General features: G+C 39.2%; 1 protein-coding gene across 3 annotated transcripts in view; it reads right to left on the bottom strand.

Moving 5' to 3' along the window:
- Positions 1-23,855, bottom strand: part of LOC149310706 (BRISC and BRCA1-A complex member 2) — a 165,281-nt gene that overhangs the window by 134,442 nt on the left and 6,984 nt on the right. For 2 of the 3 annotated variants that reach the window (XM_089529561.1, XM_089529562.1), the window contains exons 3-4: positions 22,957-23,033; positions 13,263-13,357 (exon numbers count right to left, since the gene is read on the bottom strand). In XM_089529561.1, coding sequence (XP_089385687.1) covers positions 13,263-13,357; positions 22,957-23,033 — 172 coding nt within the window. Of the gene's footprint in view, positions 1-13,262; positions 13,358-22,956; positions 23,034-23,279; positions 23,394-23,855 lie in introns of those variants that run through there. The other variant, XM_089529563.1, reaches the window with a different exon arrangement.

The following is a 23,855-nucleotide window of genomic DNA, read 5'->3' on the forward strand; positions in this document are numbered from 1 at the left end:
TTAATTTTAACCTGTTAAACCCTATACTTATAACCCATAACTAAGGTAACTGGACAAGACAGCCAGACATTGTTTTTTAAAGGACTGGGGAAACTATTAATCAAGTAAGACCTTCTAATTTGTCTCTTTGAAAGAAGAACCAAGCCAAAGATCTCTTGAACTGCCATTTCCCTCACCTAAAATGACACAATTCTTCATAAAAAGAGCTATATGGTTATGATGCTAGAAAACATAAAAGTTGCAGAGTTTCAAACCAGACAGTTTTGTTACAGCAGCCAAGTAGCATACATGTTTGTTCATGAATTACAAGACTTAAAATCAATATAACTAAGTAATTATCTCTGGGACCTAAATAACTTTAAACAACATCAGTTTTTAAAAACTATCATTTTGATTTATCAGGTTAACAATAGGAGATTTTGAGCAGGATATTAAGGAACAAATGTAAGACAAGTCATAGCCAGTTTCTGCAAAGGGAAATACAGTTAATTGTGCAGCACTGCAAAATGGCAATATATATTGGCAGAAGCATTTTTCAGATAACTACTCTTTTCCTGGCACATTCCTGGACAGTATGACTTAAAACAGTTTTTTCCATCTTTACCATGTGCTTTCAAGTGTTAAGATTCCAGGAAGCAACCATTTACTTTTATTTTTTTTAAAGTCCCAGTCCAGTAAAAACTTGGGGAAAACATTCATTAATTGTGTTTAGCCAGATTTTTATTCCCTAACAGGTCAAAAGGCAGCAATTGCAAAATGACATAAAATATTATCTTTTTATTATGTTGTATACAATTTTTGAAAACTCTATACTTAGACAGAGATATGAACAAGAACGTATATTTCAACACTGCTAATAGCTTTCCCTCAGATTAGGAAAAGAAATGGATTATGAAGACTAGTGAGTTGTGAACCCAGACAGAGAACATTTGAAATCATCAATACCAAACAATAAAAATATATTTGCCTTTATATGTAGCAAGAGGTGAACTTTAATTTATACTGTACATAAAATTCAGACTGGACTGTACACTAAAAGTATGGTTAAGCAGTTAGTCAAATATTCTATGAAGCAGACGGTATTCATTTGTAAACAAACCTATCTTTAAAATCACTTTCAGATAAGACCATAGAGCAAAGTCAGAAGGGTTCCTATTTTCTCAATGGAACAAAAGTTCACTATTTATTGATATCCCTTTTGTTGCTTTATAAACAGTCACAGTTAACATCTCATATGTCTTTTCTAGTTACTATGTATTTTATTTGATTAATTTTCTGTAAATAAAATTGTAACTATTTGGGCTATCCCTGGAGTTCCAGGATAAAAGCCAAGAATTGCTCAGTCTACAGATAAGATTTATACACACTTGTATAATATTGCTCCCTCTAACTGATTCAAATAATCTGCTTCTCAAACATTGTAACACAAAACTAATGAGGCTATACTTGGCTGTTTTCTCTGCTTCAACTCTATCACTGCAACAGCTGACCAAGACAAAGGGGCTTACAAAAATTTTATGAGATCTACTGGATCCCCTCCAGGCAAAATAGTATATACATGAAATAAAATAAGTTAAGTTACAAAATGGCATTCCATCAGTTCAAGAGACTGTGATGGAAAAAAAATCATGATCCCACTTTGCACGTACACACAAGTTTTTTGTGGGTTTTTCGGGCTATGTGGCCATGTTCTAGCAGAGTTTCTTTCTGACGTTTCGCCAGCATCTGTGGCTGGCATCTTCAGAGAAGTCTCCCAAACATTTCTCTTAACCTTCTCAGATTTAAGTAGATACGCCATCTGTTTGCATGGGGAAAGGGGCTGCAAATTATAATTGCTTACATTATAGACCATTAGGAATAGGTCTCCTACTTAAGACATGGACAAATATAAATAGGTTTCCTGGGGTGGGACTAACGCGAGATTGTTCTTTTCCCCCAAATCTTCTTTTCAAGTATGTCACAGATCAAGTGAGAGCCAGTATGGTGTAGTGGTTTGAGTGCTAGACTATGATTCTGGAGACCAGGGTTTAAATCCCTGTTTGGTCATGGAAACCTGAATGGATGAGAGAGTGAAGGGTATGTATGAGTGTTTCCAGAATAGATTACAGTCTTGAGTTTTATGAGGGGATGGTTCTATTTTTTATAAGAGTTAAAGTATAATACAGTACTTACACTGACCCATGGAAAAGTCAGCTCAGGTTTTTCGGGTCCACGTTTTGACTAAGATTTCTAGATTTATGCACAAATATATACAGTACAGTAAGTCCTTGTTATCCACTGGGGTTTGGTTCCAGGAACCCCAGTGGATAACAAAATCTGTGGATGCTCAAGTCCCATTAAATACAATGGTGTGGCAAAATCAACTTGGCTATTTGAAATGCAATACTTTTTTAAAAAAATTTCAAGCTGTGGATGCTTGAATCCATGGATAAAAAAATCCATGGATAAGGAGGGCTGACTGTACATACACTCATACTCATACACACATATAATCTTCCATAGATGTAATTTTTTTCAGTTTCTAATACCAAAAAAGTCTACATAAGAGGCGTAAGATTGTTCGTATCAATAAAAGAATAAGCAAACTGTGGGTTTTAAAAAATTAAATAGAACTTGTTTTTCTTAAGAATGTGCTTCAGCATCCAGGTTGCTGGAATATCTTCCAGGAACGTGACTCTGAAGAAGACAGCTTGCTACTGTTTTTCCTGGCTGAACTACAGAAAACAGCAAGATCTTCAGTTAGAGTATTTTTTTTCATATTTTTAGGAGGAGGGAATTAAGTGAAATAATTGTCAAGAAAAATAAATGTCAGGAAACACTAAATATCAAGCCCTTGATAGCAGTGAGTAAGATTAAATTTATGCAGAGCTTTTCTCCCCTGATTAATCACAAGGATGACATAAGTTCAATATGAAAGCAAAGGAAAGGTTTACCGTAACTTATTTACTGTGATATGCTGTAAAATATCGATTTTAAAAAACCAAACATTTTATTCTGAAGTAATTTTAAAATCTACCAGTGCCACATACTAATAACAAAACATGTAGTCATCTGACAATTGTTCTACATATGCTATAATCTTTTCTCCTAGCATGTACTAGCTATTCATTATTCTTTGTGTTGTGGCTGAAAATCTCACTGCCTCTTCACACATTAAATTTTTATATACACATTCCAAATGTCTTAGAGGTTGTTGGATCATTGTAATGGATCAGAATTCCAGAAACTGAATGCTACCATAGATAGAAGATGAGAAGTGAATTCTACCATTTCTCCCTTCTCTTTACATCACATATGTCCCTCCAAATATGCTTTAGATTACTGAAGAATCTTCCAAAATGACACAGAGGTCAGAACTGGGAGAAAGAAAATTGACGAAAATCGCTACCCACACACAAATCTTCATGAGCCTTTAGTTAGAAGTGGTACCCTGAGATGGATCTAACTAATTTCTGCAAATGAAGAAAGGGTTTCATTCACAGAAAAACATTATGGTATATTCCAAAACCTGAATCTATGAACTTTGAAAAATGTTTGAACACACTGTCTCAAGGCAGCTATACTTATAAGAGAGTCTGCGGCAATGTCAAGGGTCCAAAACACACTGCAGAAATACTAGAAATTGTAGTTTATTGTGGCACCAGAGCTCTCTGACAGAGAAGGCTACAAGTCTCACAAAACTACAGTTCCCAGAATTCCCTAGCACTGAGCCAGGGCAGTTACAGTGGTCACGAACTGAATTATTTCTGCACTGTGTTTTGGACCAAGGTTACCCTTCCTAATGTACAAAAACAGTTCTAACTCTGCACTACAAATACTTCAGCACTGAACTTGTACCCTTGAAATCTGCCCCCTTCTATTGTATACAGCCAACAGTTGGTTAATTTTACTCACTATGATTAATTATAGTCTTGATTATCAAAATATAAATATGTTTCACTTAGGTGCTATTAAAATAAATCAGGACCTCCTTGTGACAAAGCTTATAATCTATACATTAGAAACATTCTGCAGCTTTTAATTCAATAAAGCATTTTAGTGCCTCTACTATAATTCAGGGAAACCTAGACACAGTAAAACAAGAAACTGATCATATAAACATTGCAATACTTGGGGTGAACAAGCTAAAGTGGATAGAAATGGGGCATTTTGAGTCAGATAATTATATATCATCTGTAGATCTTAAATTGTTAGAGTTCCTTCCCTATTTTCATACCTTCTGGTCTAATGTTGATAGGTTCCACACATATATATTATGTTTCACATATAAATTAAACTGATACAGTCACAAAATGCAGCCTTGTTTGAACTCCTTGTCTGCAGGAAACCATTGTCTATCTCTATATTGTCTCCTGATAGGGGTCTCGTGTTCATGTAAAGGTTAAGCATCAGGACAATCAGATATTGTGGCACTCCCGTTCTTATAGAGAGAAACATACTTTCTCAAGATCTACACACTCAAAGCTTTGCTGTACTCCATAGAGAACAGGCTGATTTTGTCTCCAAACTTGTAATGTATTCCATTATCCAATGCATATGTGCAATGTAACCCCAAGTAACTCTTCCTTTTCTGAACCCAGCTTTGACACCTGTCATTTCTCACACAACATACAATAAAATCTTTTTTGTAACATGCTTGTAACATCACTTTCACAGGAGATCAATGAAATAGTCCAGTGATCTGCTTTCAGGATTTTGACCCTGTTTCTGTCCTCTTTTACTTTTGCTTTCCTTGGTGTTCCCTATCTTGGGGACTGGAATGTAAGTTTTGCTAGAATGTGAAGGGTTCATGGCAAGTATAGCCGTGTTTCTAGAACTTATTTTAGAAAGCCAACATATTGCTGACTCCCTTATATCATCTGTGAGGAAGCAGAATACAGTATAGTTGGGTTCTTATACACAGCAATAGTTTTCACATACTGAAATATTCCTCACTATCCATATAGCACTGTGTAACAAAAATAGCTCCTTGAGGAAGCAGTGACCTGTTTCATGCCTTAAACAATGACATCTGAATAGTGGCAGCAGTTCTGAGCAAGAGCATGATGCAAATTAACAAATTTACCAGTCTAACATATTTAAAATCTGTGTCTACCAATGTTTGCAGTTACAACAGCAAAATCTCATAACCTAGTCTAACATGACAGACACATCCGTACTTAATTTCCTCTCTTAAATATATTGACATATGATGGCTGATATTCAATCTCACCAGTATCATTTTCTATGTCAAAAAACCTTATATCAGTATAATGATACTCAAGTGAACTATGACAATTAGGTCCATGGTGTTTTATGATTAGATCCAAAGAATACACTAGGGTAGGTCTAATAGCACTAAGCTAATATGCATCATGCTACTTAATGTAAATGATTTTCAATTATGTCAATTATTTCGATTTATTAGCCACTGAAAGATTTAGAGTGGGTTTAATTTTTATTTAGCAATTTGTTAGGAACATATGTATGTGATACTTTACTTTTTCATAATGGAAAAGGACAGAAAATTATTTTTAAAAAGAAAGCTGAAAACTCAGGCAAGGGCCTAGAATTTCCCTTAGGCAAGGAATCTTTATCCTCAGCTCTCTCTGTGGCTATGCCTTTGTCCATACCCTTTTGTTAAGGGAAAATGTTAACATTTCTTTTTTAAAATTTGGTCTTTGAAGTATGGTCATAAGGTTAGAAAACAAAAAAGAATGAGAAAGCAAGAAAAGAAAGCCAAAAAAGCGGGGGGGGGGGGTGGTAAGAAAATGGGATATGAACAAGGGCCAAATATATACTCTGGTTTTAAAATGACCATATTTTCAAAAAAAAGGCAACATATATGAAATATCCATTCACATATAGTTAAAGCAGTAAGATTTTCTGACCACTGAAAGACAGATAGTGAATATTTATCTTTCCAACCACAGAATATAAGTCTTTTGCAAAAGTAAAAGCACACAGCATCCAATTCATCCTCAATTAAATTCCACATCATACAAATTTAAATGAACATGTGCATGTTTAAATGCCAAATATTTTTTTCTAATACAGAATTTATATAATATAACATGCTCAAATCATAACATGCTTACCAGCATTATCTATATTACATCAGTATTTCATTGAAGCATATTGCGGTAAAACAGCTGGTCAAAATAAGCAGGTTTCCGGCGGTCGCCTTTGAGGCGGGGCATTTAGACAATGCATGCCTTGAATCTAGCTAGAAAGTGCATCCAAGCTGCGCTATGGGGAAAAAAGCTGGACTAAAAAGGAGTTGGATTTTTCTGCTTCTTCCCAGAAAGTATGCACCTTCGCATGTACGTGTAAATGCACTGACGCCAGGGCAGCTCTAAAGAGGTGCTCTTTCCAAACCCTAATCCTAATTGTGCATGTAAACAAACGCCCCATTGCAGGAGCACATTTAAAAGGAATGTAGCTGCCATACCCAAACAGTGAAGGTGGCAATGCCCAAAAGAGAAACCATGACACCTCTCATGGAGAGGAGTACAACATACACAAAACAGACAGTCAAAGAGGGGGCACGGGGTGAAGGGTGTGTGTGATTGTACCTTGCTGGCATCTGTATGGGCACACCTCTGCTATGATGCCCTGTCCCCATGAAGCGTTGCATATGCAAACGTGTGCAGGTTCACAGGGATGGTTCGGTCCTGCAAAGGTACACAGGGATGGTGGGGGAACAGTAAAAAAAAAAAGTACCCAGCAGTGCAGCTTGAAGCCGTGCTGTGTAATCATGACATGCGCACTCCAGCTGCTTTAAGAGCGGGTGGTGGGGTTGGTGGAGTTTCAATGTGGCTTTGGAAAAGGCAGCTTCAAGCCGCTTTTTCCTGCCCATCTGTTTCGTTCCACTCTTTCCTTTGGTGTCCAATACACCAAAAACATAATTTTTTCGTAAACCAAATGTACTTTGGTAGCTAGATTTCAGATATTGACCCTAGGGACAGTAATCTATTAGATAATTTGCATAGGACAATTTAACTCCATGCAAGGAAATTCATTAACATTGAATGTTGTGCTTTTCAACCAACCTTTATAAACTAGATGTGTTTCTGTTTATCTGAAGATATTTCCAAGATATTTCAGCAAAGGTGGCCAGGCCACTCAGATCTAATGGTGCATATATGGTGCTGCTGCAATTGTAAATACTGCCACAGTGCAATTGTAAATACTGCTAAGTTGACTACCATACTGAAAATGGCAAAAACAAAACAAAACAAAAAAAAAAACAAAACAAAACAAAAAAACCCACAAACCCTGGTCTTGAGTCTGACCAACCATTTGATTCAAAGTAAAAAAACAACAGTCAGTCTATTTCTTCCACAAAAAGGGTTGTTTTGCAACCTTCATATTAGGATTATTTCATAGTTTAGCATGGCCATATAGATCAAATTGTAATTGGCAAGACAGTGTATGCCAGGCTAAACCAGCAACCGAAACTGAAATTGGCACGATTCTTTTCTTCCTTAAATGAACAGTTTCTAAAGCAGTCCATTAAAAAAAGAGGTTCCAAATAAAATGATTCCAACAAAAATTGACCAGGTTAGTGTGTCTGAATTTAGCCTGGAAAATTTAATCTACCTTCTCAAAATGACAGCCGCATCTTCTTGAATGAAAAATGAGGTGGTAAACAAATCATAGAATCATAGAATCATAGAATCGTAGAGTTGGAAGAGACCACTAGGGCCATCCAGTCCAACCCCCTGCCATGCAGGAAATCCAGATCAAAGCATCCCTGACAGATGGCCATCCAGCCTCTGTTTAAAGACCTCCAAGGAAGGAGACTCTATCACCTTCCGAGGAAGTGCATTCCACTGCCGAACAGCCCTTACTGTCAGGAAGTTCCTCCTAATGTTCAGGTGGAATCTCTTTTCCTGTAGCTTGGGTCCTGTTCTCTGGAGCAGCAGAAAACAAGCTTGCTCCCTCCTCAATATGACATCCTTTCAAATATTTAAACAGGGCTATCATATCACCTCTAAACCTTCTTTTCTCCAGGCTAAACATCCCCAGCTCCCTAAGTCGTTCCTCATAGGGCATGGTCTCCAGACCCTTCACCATTTTTGTCGCCCTCCTTTGGACACGCTCCAGTTTCTCAATGTCCTTTTTGAATTGTGGCGCCCAGAACTGGACACAATATTCTAGGTGGGGCCTGACCAAAGCAGAATACAGTGGCACTATTACTTCTCTTGATCTAGACACTATACTTCTATTGATGCAGCCTAAAATAGCATTGGCCTTTTTAGCTGCCGCATCACACTGTTCACTCATGTTCAACTTGTGGTCTACTTGGACTCCTAGATCCCTTTCACACGTAGTTTCATTCAGCCAGGTGTCACCCATCCTATATCTGTGCATTTTATTTTTCCGCCCTAAGTGCAATACCTTACATTTCTCTGTGTTGAATTTCATTTTGTTAGCTTTGGCCCAGCTTTCTAGTCTATTCAGGTCATTTTGAATCTTGATCCTGTCCTCTGGGGTATTAGCTATTCCCTCTAATTTGGTGTCATCTGCAAATTTGATAAGTATGCTCCCAATTCTGTCATCCAGGTCATTGATAAAGATGTTGAATAGCACTGGGCCCAGGACAGAGCCCTGTGGGACCCCACTGGTCACTTCTCTCCAGGATGAAAAGGAGCCATTGTTGAGCACCCTTTGGGTTCGGCCGGTCAACCAATTACAGATCCATTTAACAGTTCCTTTGTCTAGCCCACATTTTACAAGCTTGTTTGCAAGAATGTCATGGGAAACCTTGTCAAAGGCCTTACTGAAATCAAGATATACTATATCCACAGCATTCCCTTCATCTACCAAGCTGGTAATTTTGTCAAAGAAAGAGATTAGATTTGTCTGGCATGACTTGTTTCTCTGAAACCCATGTTGACTTTTTGTGATTATGGCATTGCCTTCTAGATGTTCACAGACTCTCTGTTTAATGATCTGCTCCAGAATCTTTCCTAGAACTGATGTCAGACTAACTGGACGATAATTGTTGGGATCCTCTTTTTTCCCCTTTTTGAAGATGGGGACAACGTTTGCCCTCTTCCAGTCTGCTGGGATCTCTCCTGTTCTCCAGGAGTTTTCAAATATGATTGCCAATGGCTCTGATATTACTTTTGCCAGTTCTTTTAATACCCTTGGATGGAGTTCATCTGGTCCCGGAGACTTAAATTCATTTAGATTAACAAGGTGTTCCTCTACTATCTCTTTACTTATTCTGTGCTGAAATTCCCCTATTCTGTCCTCTGCTCCATTATCCTCAGGTTGAGCACCCTTTGCCTTTTCTGAGAAGACTGAGGCAAAGAAGGTGTTGAGTAATTCTGCCTTTTCTCTATCTCCTGTTAGCATTTTGCCATCTTCTCCACGCAGTGGCCCTACCGTTTCCTTCTTCTTCCTCTTGCTGCGGACATATCCAAAAAAGCCCTTTTTATTGTTCTTAACCTCTCTAGCAAGCCTGAGTTCATTCTGTGCTTTAGCTTTTCTGACTTTACCCCTACACATGCCTGCTATTTCTTTGAATTCCTTTTTCGTGATTTCCCCCTTTTTCCATTTCTTATACATGTTCCGTTTCAAACTTAGCTCGGTTGAAAGTTCCTTAGTCATCCATCCTGGTTTCTTGAGACACCTCCCGTTTTTCTTTCTCACTGGAACTGTTTGAAACTGTGCCTTCAGTATCTCCCTTTTGAGAAAGTCCCATCCGTCCTGAACTCCTTTATCTTTTAGTATTTCTGACCATGGAATCGCCCTCAGTACTTCTCTAAGTTTACTGAAATCCGCTCTCCTAAAGTCTAGGATGCGTGTCTGACTCTGCCTGGCTTCTCCTCTCCATTGTATAACAAACTCCAGGAGAACATGGTCACTTCCACCTAAGGATCCCACCACTTGCACCCCATTAACCAAGTCATCCTTGTTGGTTAGGATCAGATCTAAAATAGCTGACCCCCTTGTTGCCTCTTCCACCTTTTGGACCATGAAATTGTCTTCCAGGCAAGTGAGGAATTTGCTAGACCTTGAGGATTTTGCTGAGTTTGACTTCCAGCAAATATCAGGATAGTTGAAGTCGCCCATCACTACTACATCTCTCTTTTCTGACTGTGTGGACATCTGTTCTAGAAAGATATCATCCAATTCCTCAGTCTGACTTGGGGGTCTGTAGTAGACTCCCACCGTAACACGCTTGTTGTTTCCCTCCCCTTTGATTCTTATCCAGATGCTCTCCACCTGGCTTCCATGATTGATGTCCAGGATCTCTTCACTGGTGTAAATATCTCTGACATATAGTGCTATTCCTCCTCCTTTCCTGTTTGGCCTATTTCTCTTAATAAGGTTATACCCCTCTATTTCCACATTCCAATCATGAGACTCATCCCACCAGGTTTCAGTGATGCCTATTATATCATATTAGCTTTGTTGTACTAGGAGTTCGAGTTCATCTTGCTTATTTCCCATGCTCTGTGCATTAGTGTAGAGACATCGCAGACCATGGTTCCCTTTTACTTGCTGCCTGTGCAAGTTTTTTTGCCTCCCACTGCTGGGTCCTTGCACTGTTTGCCTTGTTTCCTCTATGTCAGTTTGACTATTTTCGCCATCCCTTTCGCCTTCCTTAATATTGTCTCCCTTCCCCTCGGAACTCAGTTTAAAGCTCTCCTGATCAAGTTCTTGAGACTGTTGGCAAAAACATTTCTTCCAACTGGCGTGAGATGCAACCCGTCTGTTGCAAGAAGTCCCTCCTCATGGAACCGCAGCCCATGATCGAAGAATCCAAATCCTTCTCGGCGGCACCATCTGCGAAGCCAGTTGTTCACATCTGCTATTTTCCTCTCCCTTCAACTGGCAGAAGAGACGAGATGACAACCTGTACATCCATTCCTTTCAGCTTCCTACCAAGCGCCTCGTAATCCCTTTTGATGTTCTGAATGCTGTGTCTTGCAGTATCATTAGTTCCCACGTGGACCAAAAGGAAGGGGTATTGGTCAGTAGGCTTGACCAGTCTTGTCAGCCTCTCTGTCACGTCACGGATCTTTGCACCTGGAAGACAACACACCTCTCGAGACATCTTGTCAGGCCTACAAATCACTGCTTCTGTTCCCCTCAGCAAGGAGTCCCCCACTACGACCACACGCCTCCTCCGAGGCTTAGCAGCGACTGTTCTCTCGGGTGGGACTCTCAGGCTCCTCTGCTCTGTCCCAGAAGTCTGTCCATGCTGCTCTTCTTCATCCTCCTTGATAAGGGAAAGAGCTTCGAATCGATTCTCTAGCTGCAAGCTCCCCGAACAATTCCTTCTTGGCTTACTTCTCTTTGTGACATTCCTCCAGCTGTCTGCCTCCTCTGTTTGGCAAGTGACCTCTTCCACCCTAGCATCTTCCTCTGCGTGGTACTCATCCAAGATGGTTAGTTCTATTGAGTCCAGGAAATCCTCTTGTTCCCTAATATGCTGAAGTGTAGCTACTCTGGACTCCAGCTGCTGCACTTTCTCCTCCAAGAGTGCTACCAACTTGCACTTGGTGCATGTGAAGTTCTCCACTTCTGTAGGCAAGAAGAGAAACATCCCACAAGAGTTGCAGGTGACTGCGGCAGATCCCTCGTTGTCCATACTGCAAAGTCTTTAGTAATAAATATAAGAGTCAATCTACTGGGAATACTTCTTTAAAGGTAAGTACTGGCTGCTATCTTACACTTAAAGGGAAGGTTCTGTTTCAATATCTGATTCTAACCTGATGCCACTTGAGCAGAGTTGTTGAGTTAAAGAAAACGAAAATTCGGTCTCAAAATGGCTGCCAAGCAGCTCCTCTCCTTCTCCTCTCTCTGGCCGGACTGTTCTGGAAGGCTCTGGAAGTTGGTATATAAAGCTAGTCTGCTAGCTCCGCCCCCTTGTGACTCACAGATGTGACTCACAGAAGCTCCTCCCCTTCAGCAACGAGCACACGGTCTCGAGCACACGGTCTCAAAATGGCTGCCAAGCAGCTCCTCTCCTTCTCCTCTCTCTGGCCGGACTGTTCTGGAAGGCTCTGGAAGTTGGTATATAAAGCTAGTCTGCTAGCTCCGCCCCCTTGTGACTCACAGATGTGACTCACAGAAGCTCCTCCCCTTCAGCAACGAGCACACGGTCTCGAGCACACGGTCTCAAAATGGCTGCCAAGCAGCTCCTCTCCTTCTCCTCTCTCTGGCCGGACTGTTCTGGAAGGCTCTGGAAGTTGGTATATAAAGCTAGTCTGCTAGCTCCGCCTCCTTGTGACTCACAGATGTGACTCACAGAAGCTCCTCCCCTTCAGCAACGAGCACACGGTCTCGAGCACACGGTCTCAAAATGGCTGCCAAGCAGCTCCTCTCCTTCTCCTCTCTCTGGCCGGACTGTTCTGGAAGGCTCTGGAAGTTGGTATATAAAGCTAGTCTGCTAGCTCCGCCCCCTTGTGACTCACAGATGTGACTCACAGAAGCTCCTCCCCTTCAGCAACGAGCACACGGTCTCGAGCACACGGTCTCAAAATGGCTGCCAAGCAGCTCCTCTCCTCCTCCTCTTTCTGGCCGGACTGTTCTGGAAGGCTCTGGAAGTTGGTATATAAAGCTAGTCTGCTAGCTCCGCCCCCTTGTGACTCACAGATGTGGTTTACATTTTCTTAACATAATACTGATTTCCTGAAAGTAAACCTGAGGAATATACAGTGAAGTACTTTAGAGAACATACAGTATGCATGGTAAAACATTCATCTTGACTATATTAACTAACCTGAAATACTTAAACTGAGTGATGTCCACCTATTGAAATCCAGAGATGTTTGATCAAGCAATGTTGACAAATTCAGTTTAATTATTTAAGTGAGATTCTGAGGAACCAATATGCTCAAATACCTAATAGCTCCCAGACACCAGGATATTTCCAAGAACATTAAGATACTATGTCTCTGTCTTCCTAACCACTCCTAGTTAACATGGCAAATGGTTATGTTTGATAGAGCCTATAGTCAAAATCATGGAAGAGTGGCAAGTTGGAGTGTGGCTTTGCAGTATGATAAACAGGAATATTCAACATTGTTCCAGAAAACCACACATTGTATACAACACTTGTACTTTGGAGTGGGCAAAGATTATCTCCAGTTAAAATACTGTGCAAATAAAATATATTTATGTTAATTATAGGACCGAAACATGTGCACACTCAATGAGCAGGAATAATACAAAATGAAAACCTTTTTGGAATTCCGGATAAGGGAGACTCAACCTGTACTAGTATGTCATTGCACACAGACACTGTATAATGTACTCACATGCAAGGCTGATGGATCAGGAAGGAATTCTGCATCGTCTCCAAAGATAAAGTCAGGTGGCAATTCTGGATAGTGGGCATTAAAAATTATATCCCCTAGAAGAAGCAAACAAATAAAATAAAATATCTTACAAGATACAGCAAATCACTACACACCAACAGCATTTGGACATGATCCTAGAGAATTACTGTATATACTCATGTATAAGTCTAGAAATTTAAGTCAAAAATGGATCCAAAAAACCTGAGTCGACTTATCCATGGGTTGATGTAAGTACTGTACTTTAACTCTTATTTAAAAGAAGGAACCATCCCCTGGTGAAAAGCAAGAGCATAATCTGTCTTGGAAGCACCGAACTCCTCTAGTCTCTCATCTACCCAGCCTTAAAAGTGAGCACATAGAGTTATGTTTGCTGGAATTTTGGAAGTTGTTTGACATTGTTTTGCTTTGCTTCATCCTTTAGATCCTTTGCTATATGCCCCTAAATTTTACCCTCAACTTATCCATGGGCCATAGCAAAATCCATAATTTTGGCCCCAAAACTTGCCCTCAACTTATACATGAGGTCGACCTATAGTTGAGTAAATATGGTACAAGCATGATTCACAGACAACCATGAAGTCATGTGCTTCCCACTCCCCTTAGGGAAAGCCATGAGGAGACTAGTAGCTTCTTTTGCACTTGCCAGCCATTAGTACACTGTTTAAACACCCCCTGCCAACTGTAATTTTATCTAAACTGTGATTAACAACAGGATGTTGGCTTGTTCCAATAAACCATAATTAAGCAACTATACATGGACAAGAGACCAATTTTTCCCTCAGCCTCTTCATTTTCATCTGCAGTTCCTCTCAAAATGGAAACAGAAAGTAATGTCACTTCCTGTAGACATTTTAGAGGGACAGCAGGGGAATGATTTCTGCATGATTTTGGGACAAACATTTCCTAAAAACAGCACCAAATGACTTAAAGTGGGGTTGGGGTATTGCAGAACTCATGGGAGGCGTCAGGGGATATAAATATAAGGTCCAGGGGCCACATGAAACCTTCAGGCTGCACTATGTCCAAGTCTGCTGTAAACAGTCCAGGGCCACATTTCATAAAGAAGAGCTTGTTGACATATGAACCTGCCTACATGGTCAGGCTATCTATCATTGCATTCTGCCATCAGAGGCTAGGTCACCAGAATCAGCACCTTTTCTGTTTGTCACTACAGAGAACAAGCTGGCCCCATTCCTCTACTTCACTTAGAGAAGTAAAAACTACTCTTTCAGTTTTTTGCAACAGCTAAGTCAACTCTTACTTTTTTTTGTATAGTTTTTTTGTTGTATGTTATCAAGTGTCATCTATGTATTTATTTTGTTGTAAGCCTCTTTGGGGACAAAATTTGTTGGATAAACATTTTAAAATCAATAAAGCCCTAAATGGCTTGGGCCCAGGGTACTTGGAGGACCGCCTCTCTCCATACAATCCGCCCCGCACACTTAGGTCTGCCAGGAAGCAATTACTAAGAGTCCCAGAAGCGAGATATTCCATCACTAATCAGAGGGCCTTCTCCATCTCGGCCCCTAGACTCTGGAACTCGCTTCCCGGCGAGCTTCGCTTGGCCACCTCACTGGACCAATTTATAAAGGGGTTAAAAACACACCTGTTCCAGCAGGCATACCCCTAATGCCCCCGAAGTACTCCCTTCTCCCCTCTCACCAGCACTATAATGCTAGCTGGTGTTATTTGTATTGGGTACTTGTGATTTTATTTTGATGTTTTATTGTGTACAATGCTGTTGTTGTATTTTAACATGTTGTTACCTGCCTTGATCACTGGAAAGGCGGGCTACAAATAAAATTTTATTATTATTATTATTATTATTATTATTATTATTAAAAATAAGGATATATGAGTGCAAACTTATTTACCATATTACAACATGGTTATAATTATCTGTGTTTTATTTATTACCATTACAATTAATTAAAAGTACTATACTCCAATTACTATTGTTGTAATCCATAAATTGAAGAATCTACTCAAGCTATGGGTTCAAAAAGAGGATCTAGAGGAATGTACACCTCTTTAACAAGTTCCTTTAAATTAAAGAAACTCACAGAAAATACACTCCAGGTGTCAACACCATAAAAGGAAGCATTAACAAAGATATTTCCTTTTTAAAGTTTCACTTCTAGACATCTACCTGCAACTCGGGACTGTGTACAGAAAAATTTATATGGCATTCTTCTTCAAAAGGTACTATGTTTTATTTTCATACTCCGTGACCATGTGTGCACCAGCTGCACCTAACTCCTACAATCTAGTATCAAAACACAGAATAAAGCAAACACGAACAATAAAAGTTAACCACATGTATTCTCAGTTCCTTCAAAATGAAAGTTAAAGTTAAGAAACATAACAAGGTACTTGGCTGACCAATAGTATTGGAAGCTATATATCAGGTTACACAGGGGCTTTCCAGAAAACAGCTGCGAAAAGAGAGCCAATAAACACCAGGTGCTGGACACTGTTTCTATATCTTGGAGACCAAATAAACAGTAATGCCCTAACCAAATGTTATAAAAGCAGTCACATACATATGTGTTAGCTCTTGCACCTTCTATCTACCCACTATATGTGGTGAGCTGCTTTCTCTAGAAGTGAGCCTTCTCCCCTGTACAGAAGCTCTCCATTCAATTCAGACAATAGCAAGTACAGTCACCCCACTGTTTTCATGGGGATCCCTTGTGGACCCCCCTGCAAAAATGGAAATTTGCCTATATTCAAGCCCCATTGGCTTGAATGGCAGCACACACCCCATTTTGTCCCCCTCCATTTGCCACCCACAAATGGGTGAGGGACATGGACTTCAAGTCCGCAAAAACAGAGGGGCAACTATACAATTCTATACCATTTATCAGTGCACTTAAGTACTCCATTAATGTGTAAGCTAATTGTCCCTAACAAGCGGCTACTCATTTTAGGAACCTACAGAAGGATACAAGGCTGAGTGGACCCTGGAACTCCTGGTTGGGATTGAACTCACAACCCTGTGGCTTGTTAGTGAGTGGCTGCAGTACAGCATTTAACCACTGCGCCATCAGGGCAGAAAGCTCTACTGTTCAGTTGCAAACTCAATGAAATTGTCACAGTGTATTAAAGTACCATTTCCCAAGACAATGAAATCAGGACAGTGATTTAGGGTACTCTTTGAACAGTACTTAAACTAAAGCACCAATACCTCTTGATCTCCTACTGCTGGTTCTCTCTTTTCAGTGATAGGAACTGACTCATTAAGGCTAATCCAGTTATCAATTAAATTAGAACACTTGTATAAAAAGGGGGCAACATGATTTTTAATCTTCAGACTGACTGATTTATATTGAGATTTCAGAATCAACTCAATTCTAGAATTAAATTATTAACCAAGTTTTAAAATTAAATAAGAAACAGTGCTAAAAAGTCTTATTGTTGTTGTTACTACAGTAGGGTGAATGGAGTGAAGGGCTTTTCAAATTTGTAGTCTCAACTGATGGTCCCTCTTTTAAAAAGAATTAAGTATCTATATTGGTGAAAGGCTGTTAGGAAAAAAAAAAAGGTCCAAACCACACTGCAGAAATAATCCAGTTTGAGACTGCTTTAACTGCTCTGGCTCAGTCCTAGGGAATCCTGGGAATTGCAGTTGTTGTCACATCAGAGCTTTCAGACAGAGAAGGCTAAATGTCTCACAAAACTACAGTTCCCAGAATTCCCTAGCCTTGAGCCAGGGCAGTTAAAGTAATCAAACTGGATTATTTCTGCAATTCCCAGGATTCCCTAGGATTGAGCCAGAGTGTGTTTTGGACCAAACTCTCTTAGTCTCAGTCTCAGTCTTAGATTCTCCCTCTTTCTCCCCCCGCCCCCCCCTGTGTACATAAAAACATATGACAGAGTCCAGAAAGTTGTAGAAGCAGTAGAAATCACATTAGAAAGCTAACAACGTTTTAAGCAAAGACAAGATTGTGCAAACTAATGAAGGATTAATAAAACATTGCACATTCAAATTTCCCTTGACTTCAGCATAGAGAGACAAATATTTCTAAACATTATGGTGAAACAAAGCCTCTGTGCAGTTATACTCCAAAATTCCAACTGATTAATGCACCAGAACAGACTGAATTTGCAGCATGGCAGCTATTCTTACTGTAGACCTGGAAAAGCCTGGTCTCTTACAAAGACCACAAAGGAAGTACAGTACCACAAAGGAAGTACACACTTAAGGTTATGATTAGTGCTATCCTCAGAAAAGAAAACCATGGACTCTTCAAAATTTTCTTATATTTCATGATCTTCTTTCATAGTAATATATTCTGTTCCTAAAAGATAACAACCACACAACTAGCAACAGGATGTCTGGTGTTCCTGAACGCTGCCGTCTTACAGTAACAACTTTTACTTGGGGCCATTATGATTTCTAAAAAAATTGCCCATTAACAGACATTTTCCTCTAAACCACACATCTGATTTATGCTGCAAATTCTAACACCTGAAATGTTAACTCTTCCCAATTATTACTAATTAGAGGTTATATAATCTCTATTTTCCCCAGCTTGTCCAACTGCTGTATAAATCATTTTCAATGTTGTGAGCCTCTCACTCAAGTATCTTTGTTCTTTGTCCCCAATATGGATATGTAAACAGGCACCAAAGATAGGAAGAAATTATTATATGCACAAGATTTTAACACAGGATTCCCTCAATGTGCTAACTATGGCGGTATACAGACCATCCAAAAAGGGCAGTCTGCCGTCGCCTCCATTTCTGCTGGTGGGAAGCCTCAGCCTCCAAACGGCGAGGCTTCCCAGCGGCGGAAAAAGAAGCCGCAAAAAGCAGCTTCTTTTTGTGGTGCGCAAGTGACACTGCAATGCACCATTGGCGCATTCACAATGTCACCTAGGCGTCTGTTACGTCAAAATGGCGGTGCCCATGTGAGCAGGGCGCCGCTATTTTGTATGTACTCCATACATACTAGGGTTGCGGGCGTCTAAAAGAGACGCCCCCAGGCAACCCTAGTACGTACAGAGTACGTACTTGGGTGCCCGTTTGTTCAGGGCCTATGTTACTGAAAGCTGACAATATTTATCCCACATCAAATCCAAACTACAATTGTGTTTCTTATGTTTTATTCACCATATTTGTAGACTAACTGTTTCATTATACAGTTCACAGTATTCATATATAGGAACATCCTATTTTAATTTCAAACCATCATGTGAGCAAAAGTTACTTAGACCAGTTATTCTCAACCTATATAATTTTGGGCACCAGCAAGGTTTCTTTCCACTGTACAGGGACTGGCACCATATTTGTGTCCACTGGCTACAACTGTCTCTTTCCTTCCTGGAAACTCAGTATGGACTGGTAGTCAAAAAGCTCAGTCCAGGGATCATTACTCTCAGTAACCCTGATCTAGACAGCTTAGCAAAGACTTGAACCTAGGCCTCTCCAGACTAAGTGCAGAACTTTGTCAAGGTCTCACAGTATACCATGATTCAATGTTCCAGATCCGATACCAAAAGAACAGTCTCTTTTCCCTTTCCCTACCAACATTTTTTTGTGTCAAAAAACCTCTGGAACCAATTTTTATAGAGGAGATGCAGCAGTTTTTAGACACAGAGCAGGTTTTAAAGGACATGGATGGCTACAGAGGTAGGGATCATTCACACTATTGAAAGAAGTAGGATCCAAAGGAAAAACATTCCTGCATCCTGGTCATTATTCTATTCCAGATTGTTGCGTCTATTATTTCCCATGCAGGAAACTACAGCATTCTTGTTTTAACAATTTCTAAAGCGATCTTCTACAATTGCAAAAAAAGTAATAATACAATCTCCTGGTTTAATATGCAGAAAGTACCAGTTACATTGCTTTATAAAAACAGAATTAGGAAGATATACCAACTCTTCTTATATCCTCTACATGACATGTACGGTATTTGCAATTTTTATAATTTTTTTTTTATAATCTGACTTGCCAGCCCAACTGCTTTGCTATAGCAGCTTGCCAGAAAAATTGTGTGCAACCTTATGACACATGTACATTTAGCAATCTGCTAAATGTTTTGTGGGTTCAAAATCAGAATGTGATTGGGAACTTAATAAGGAACTTATAAAGAGGATGTCTAGGAAAGGAAGAAAGGAGACTACCTATGTTTTATCAATGAAAACAACTTTTTTTAGTTCAATGAAATTTATACCTCTGTAAGTATGTATATAATTGCATCACATGTGTAGATGTATGCCCAAAAGCATTTGCAGAAGTTCATGTTTACAAAAAGAAAAGAAACCTAAATCTCATGTCATTTCTAATTTCACCATGAAAATACTGTTTAATATTGAAGGACATTAACATCCTACTTTTGATGCTATACTTCCATTATTTTCTTCGATTTAAGAGACATACTCCAACAGTCACCAACCTTTAATCTTTATATTCTTTGTGTGGGTATGTATGTATACAGCCATGTTACCTATATTTTTCTCACTCAGTATAGGAGAGAAAATATTTTTGTTTCCAACAATTCAAACACTTTCCTGGCATCTGCGAATACAACTTCTACAGCAATAAATCTCTTTTTAGGTGTGATGCAGCTACTAAATGCCTTCAGTCAAGTAAAACTAGCAAAAAATCTCAACATTTAAACTACAGTATGTAAGACTTTCTACACATGCTACTACAGTGGCAGTTAAACAATGAGTAGATGTTTGTTGTTATTAACTGCCCGCAAGTTAACTTCAATCTCTGGAGACCCTGTGAAAGAGGAATCTCCAAGATTCCCTATCCTCAACAGATGTGTTCAGTTCCTGCAGACTTGGGGCTATGTCCTCTCTGATAGAGCCTATCCATCTGGTGCATGGTCTTCTCTTTCTGCTGCCCTCTATCTTTCTAAACATTATCTTCTTTTTGCTAAATGATGCAGAATCTAAACATTTTCCACAGAGTAAATGTCACAATTAATTTCATAGTCACTGGCAATTATTTGTACACAAAGTCCAAGGGAATCACCCTAAGTCAGTATATCTAATCAATATCCCTGGACATTCATATGGTGCTTAGCTCATTTTGTTTGGTTTGCCTGTTTTAATTTAATAACTTTCACTGAAGGAAGAACTGTGTAAAAGACCATGTCCCAGTGTGATATAAAGACATCTAAAACAGAGCAGGACTTTGGACTAAATAAATATCATGCCCCCTTTTGATGAATTTCTGGATACAATGAAAGATGACAGCTGACTGTCAACATCCAGTATGAACTGTTCTCCTCAAAACTGACTTCTTAGGAAAACAATCAGCAAATCAGGACATTTTCCAAATTCATCTCCTGTGTACAAGAAGGATCATAAACTATATTTAATTTTTGTTTCCTGATACTGTGTTTCTTCCAAAGGAAACATCTATCTTGCACAGTTAAGTTTTAAAAATCTCCATGTAATATACCAAATTGTATGGATGCACAGAATCAACTCTAGAAGCAATAGCCCACAAAACCAAATTCTGCTGCATCATGGAAGATCCTATTTTAACTCCAGTGAATTAGACATTTCAGATACAAATTTAATTGGTTAGGATTGCAGATTAAGGGGTGATTCATTGACCACTTCCCACTTTTCTCTCACTGATTTAGAAAAAAAATATATGAATGTATTGCCAGCTTTGGTCTGATGTGTGTGTATTTAAAAATGATGCAGTCTTTGAGATTTGTCAACAGACTCCTACAGAAAAGGACAGACACTTAATTGGTTCTGTCATCAATGGGAAAGCTTCACAATTAGCATGGCAAAAACATAATCCACAAAAAGAAAAAGAAAAAATAATTCAGGAAGACTAATATAATGAAGAGCATTCCTATTTTTAAACAGAGCCTACAATGGAGCCAAAGGGAAGGCAGGATTCCTGCTGCTGACCAAGGTGGGAAAGTGAGATGTGCAGCAACAGCATGAAATTCTCTCTCTTTCTCTCATAAATCCATACAGACCACAATCTCCCAAGCACCTGAGTCAAAGGGCTGCACTGTAGAGAGTAGCATGAAAGTATAAGCCCTCATTTGCCAGGACTACAATTGGATTAGGCAAAAGGCAGCTGTCTGACAACTTGCTTCTCTTCAGCCTGAAGTTTGGGAACGACCTCTTTCCCATAACCCCATTTCCTTCTGCTTCCAACACTTTATGTGACTGGCAGCTTGGGCACACCCTCATGCCAATTCCCTTCTCCACAAACACAGCATTTTAAAAAAAAGGGAGGTAGAGAACCATGAAGATGAATGACAAAACAAACAATCACACTCATACTGAATCATTTCAGCTGTAATAGAAAGTAGACATTATATTTTAAAACATGTTAGGATGGCATGCTGCCTACAGGCCACTCGTGCCACCCCACCACTGTATTTCAACAATGGCAAACAATGCCCCACCTCAAACATACAAAGTACTAGTGCAATAGCAGATAAATTCCTTTACACCTCCCAGAAGGTAAATAAAAGTCATAGCACAGTAAGCTCAATTACAATTGAAAAATTGAACTAACAAATACCAAACGCGTTTCAACTTAGAAGTCTTCATCAGTGGTCATGGTAAACTGATATTACAGCCTTGTAAAATATATCATATAGTATGTTGGGACATCCAGTCGCAGTAAGCAAGTTGTTGGTCCTCTTGGACCTAGTATGGTACATCAGACTTGGATGTCCCACATGTAGAAACAAGGCCTGTTTTATTTACCTTCTCAGAGGTGTAAAGGAATTTATCTGCTATTGCACTAGCACTTTGTATGTTTGACACCTCCTTTTGTTTGTTATACTATTTGGGATTTGCAGTTCTCAAGCCTAGTACTTATTGGCAACACCAGCCTTGTTTACATTAGGGTGTGGCATACATGCCAACACAAGCCTGTCTGTCCACAGGATTGCATACATTTTATCTTCTCTCATTCCTTTTGCTTCCTATTGGTTTACTTGGTTTTAATAAAATTACTAAGCTTTTCTTTTTATTCCTCCTAGACTTTTTGTTTCCATACCTGTTGTTTTGGGTTTAGGGTATCACCTCCTAGTTTTCCTCAGTATTTTTGAAGAAGACAAAGCATTTCTCTTGATAAGGAGATGTCTTCAAAATCCATCAAGAACAGCTGCCTCTTTTCTGCTGTATTTTGGCTTTTCCAGTTGTTGATCCTTCTTTGTTGTTATTAAGAACATCTCTCTCCCTCTTCCAACTGCCAACTCATTTGGTCTCTGCTGCCCTGCACTGAATCTTATGCATTGGCCTACCTTCTGCTGCTTATCATTTATGGCTACCAGACTAAACACAAGACTCAAATGCAGTTCTAAATTATTTATTCAAAATATTTATTATCCTGCCCTTAAGTTTTTTCAATTTTGGAGGGAAGCATACAGTATAATTTTAAACAGTCAGTACAAACAATAATCACATTACCCAAAATGTTAATGAATCATAACTACTAATATAGAATTAGCATTATAAAAACCTTTGTGAATAAAAAGAACTTCATTTGATATCAGACTAACAGAGGACTGAGTGCCTGGCAAGGCTCTCAGATGTATTGTGCAATGGGGCAATGCAACAGAAGAAAAGGTCTATTCCCTAGTCATCATTAGAATATGAAGCTTTGGGAGAAGGGCCTCAGAAGATCATTTTAAACTTAAGGAACTTACATTTCAGTGTTTCTCCAGCATATGGAATATGCAATTTAAAGCGATCACAGCTGGGCCCAAGAGTCAAGGATGTACAGCTAAAATAAAAAGAAATGATTTATAAAGAGATTTATATGCAATATCAGATTCTGACAATAATGAGTCATGTATTCCTCAGATGGAATGGCACTAGCACATTTCATTGCAAAGGTAACACAGAAAGGATGAGGTTGCTATTTTTGTTTTCTACACTGACATCACACATTGGAATAACCAAGCAAAAGTAACTTATACTAGAAGCCTAAAGGCAGACATTGCCTTATTGCTTACCATAAAGCACTTACAGAGAATAAATTAAGTACTGTGGGTTAGATCCAGATTTAGCTGGCTTCTTCATTATTGCCTTCCCACATTTCCTTACTACGCATACCATGATTCACACATGTGCCTTTCTGGCATCCACCTCCAGAGAGGCTCAACACAATCACAAATCACAAGGAATTAGGTCTGTAGCTTAAAAGGAAAAAAACCATACACACACACATACAGTATAGTGAGTGCAAGAGTTACAAATAAAAGTCCAGAATTAGTTACTCTACCAGTATACAGTAGCACTCCCTACTAAATCTGAAGTAGCTGTTAAAGTTCTTATTCAAAAGCAGCCTCTGCATTTGATATAAACAAAAGTCTCTCAGACATTAGAAATTTGATTTTCAACAGCCCTTGCAAACCTGTAAAACAAGTATGTTGAATTCACCAGGAGCTACTAAAATATCTGTATATGATGACATAATTATGCATGGTTATATTCTGTAATCCCCTCAACAGCCAAGAACATAATGGTTTGTCAAGCTAAAGCTCATGATAATAAACAAAAGATGCAAATGCAATTGGCCACAAACTCTGTCCAAAGAACCTTA

This window comes from Sceloporus occidentalis, unplaced genomic scaffold (genome assembly GCF_023333645.1).
Source record: "Sceloporus occidentalis isolate IW3139 unplaced genomic scaffold, rSceOcc1.0.p SCAF_6, whole genome shotgun sequence".
In the NCBI taxonomy this organism is placed as follows: Eukaryota; Metazoa; Chordata; class Lepidosauria; order Squamata; family Phrynosomatidae; genus Sceloporus; species Sceloporus occidentalis.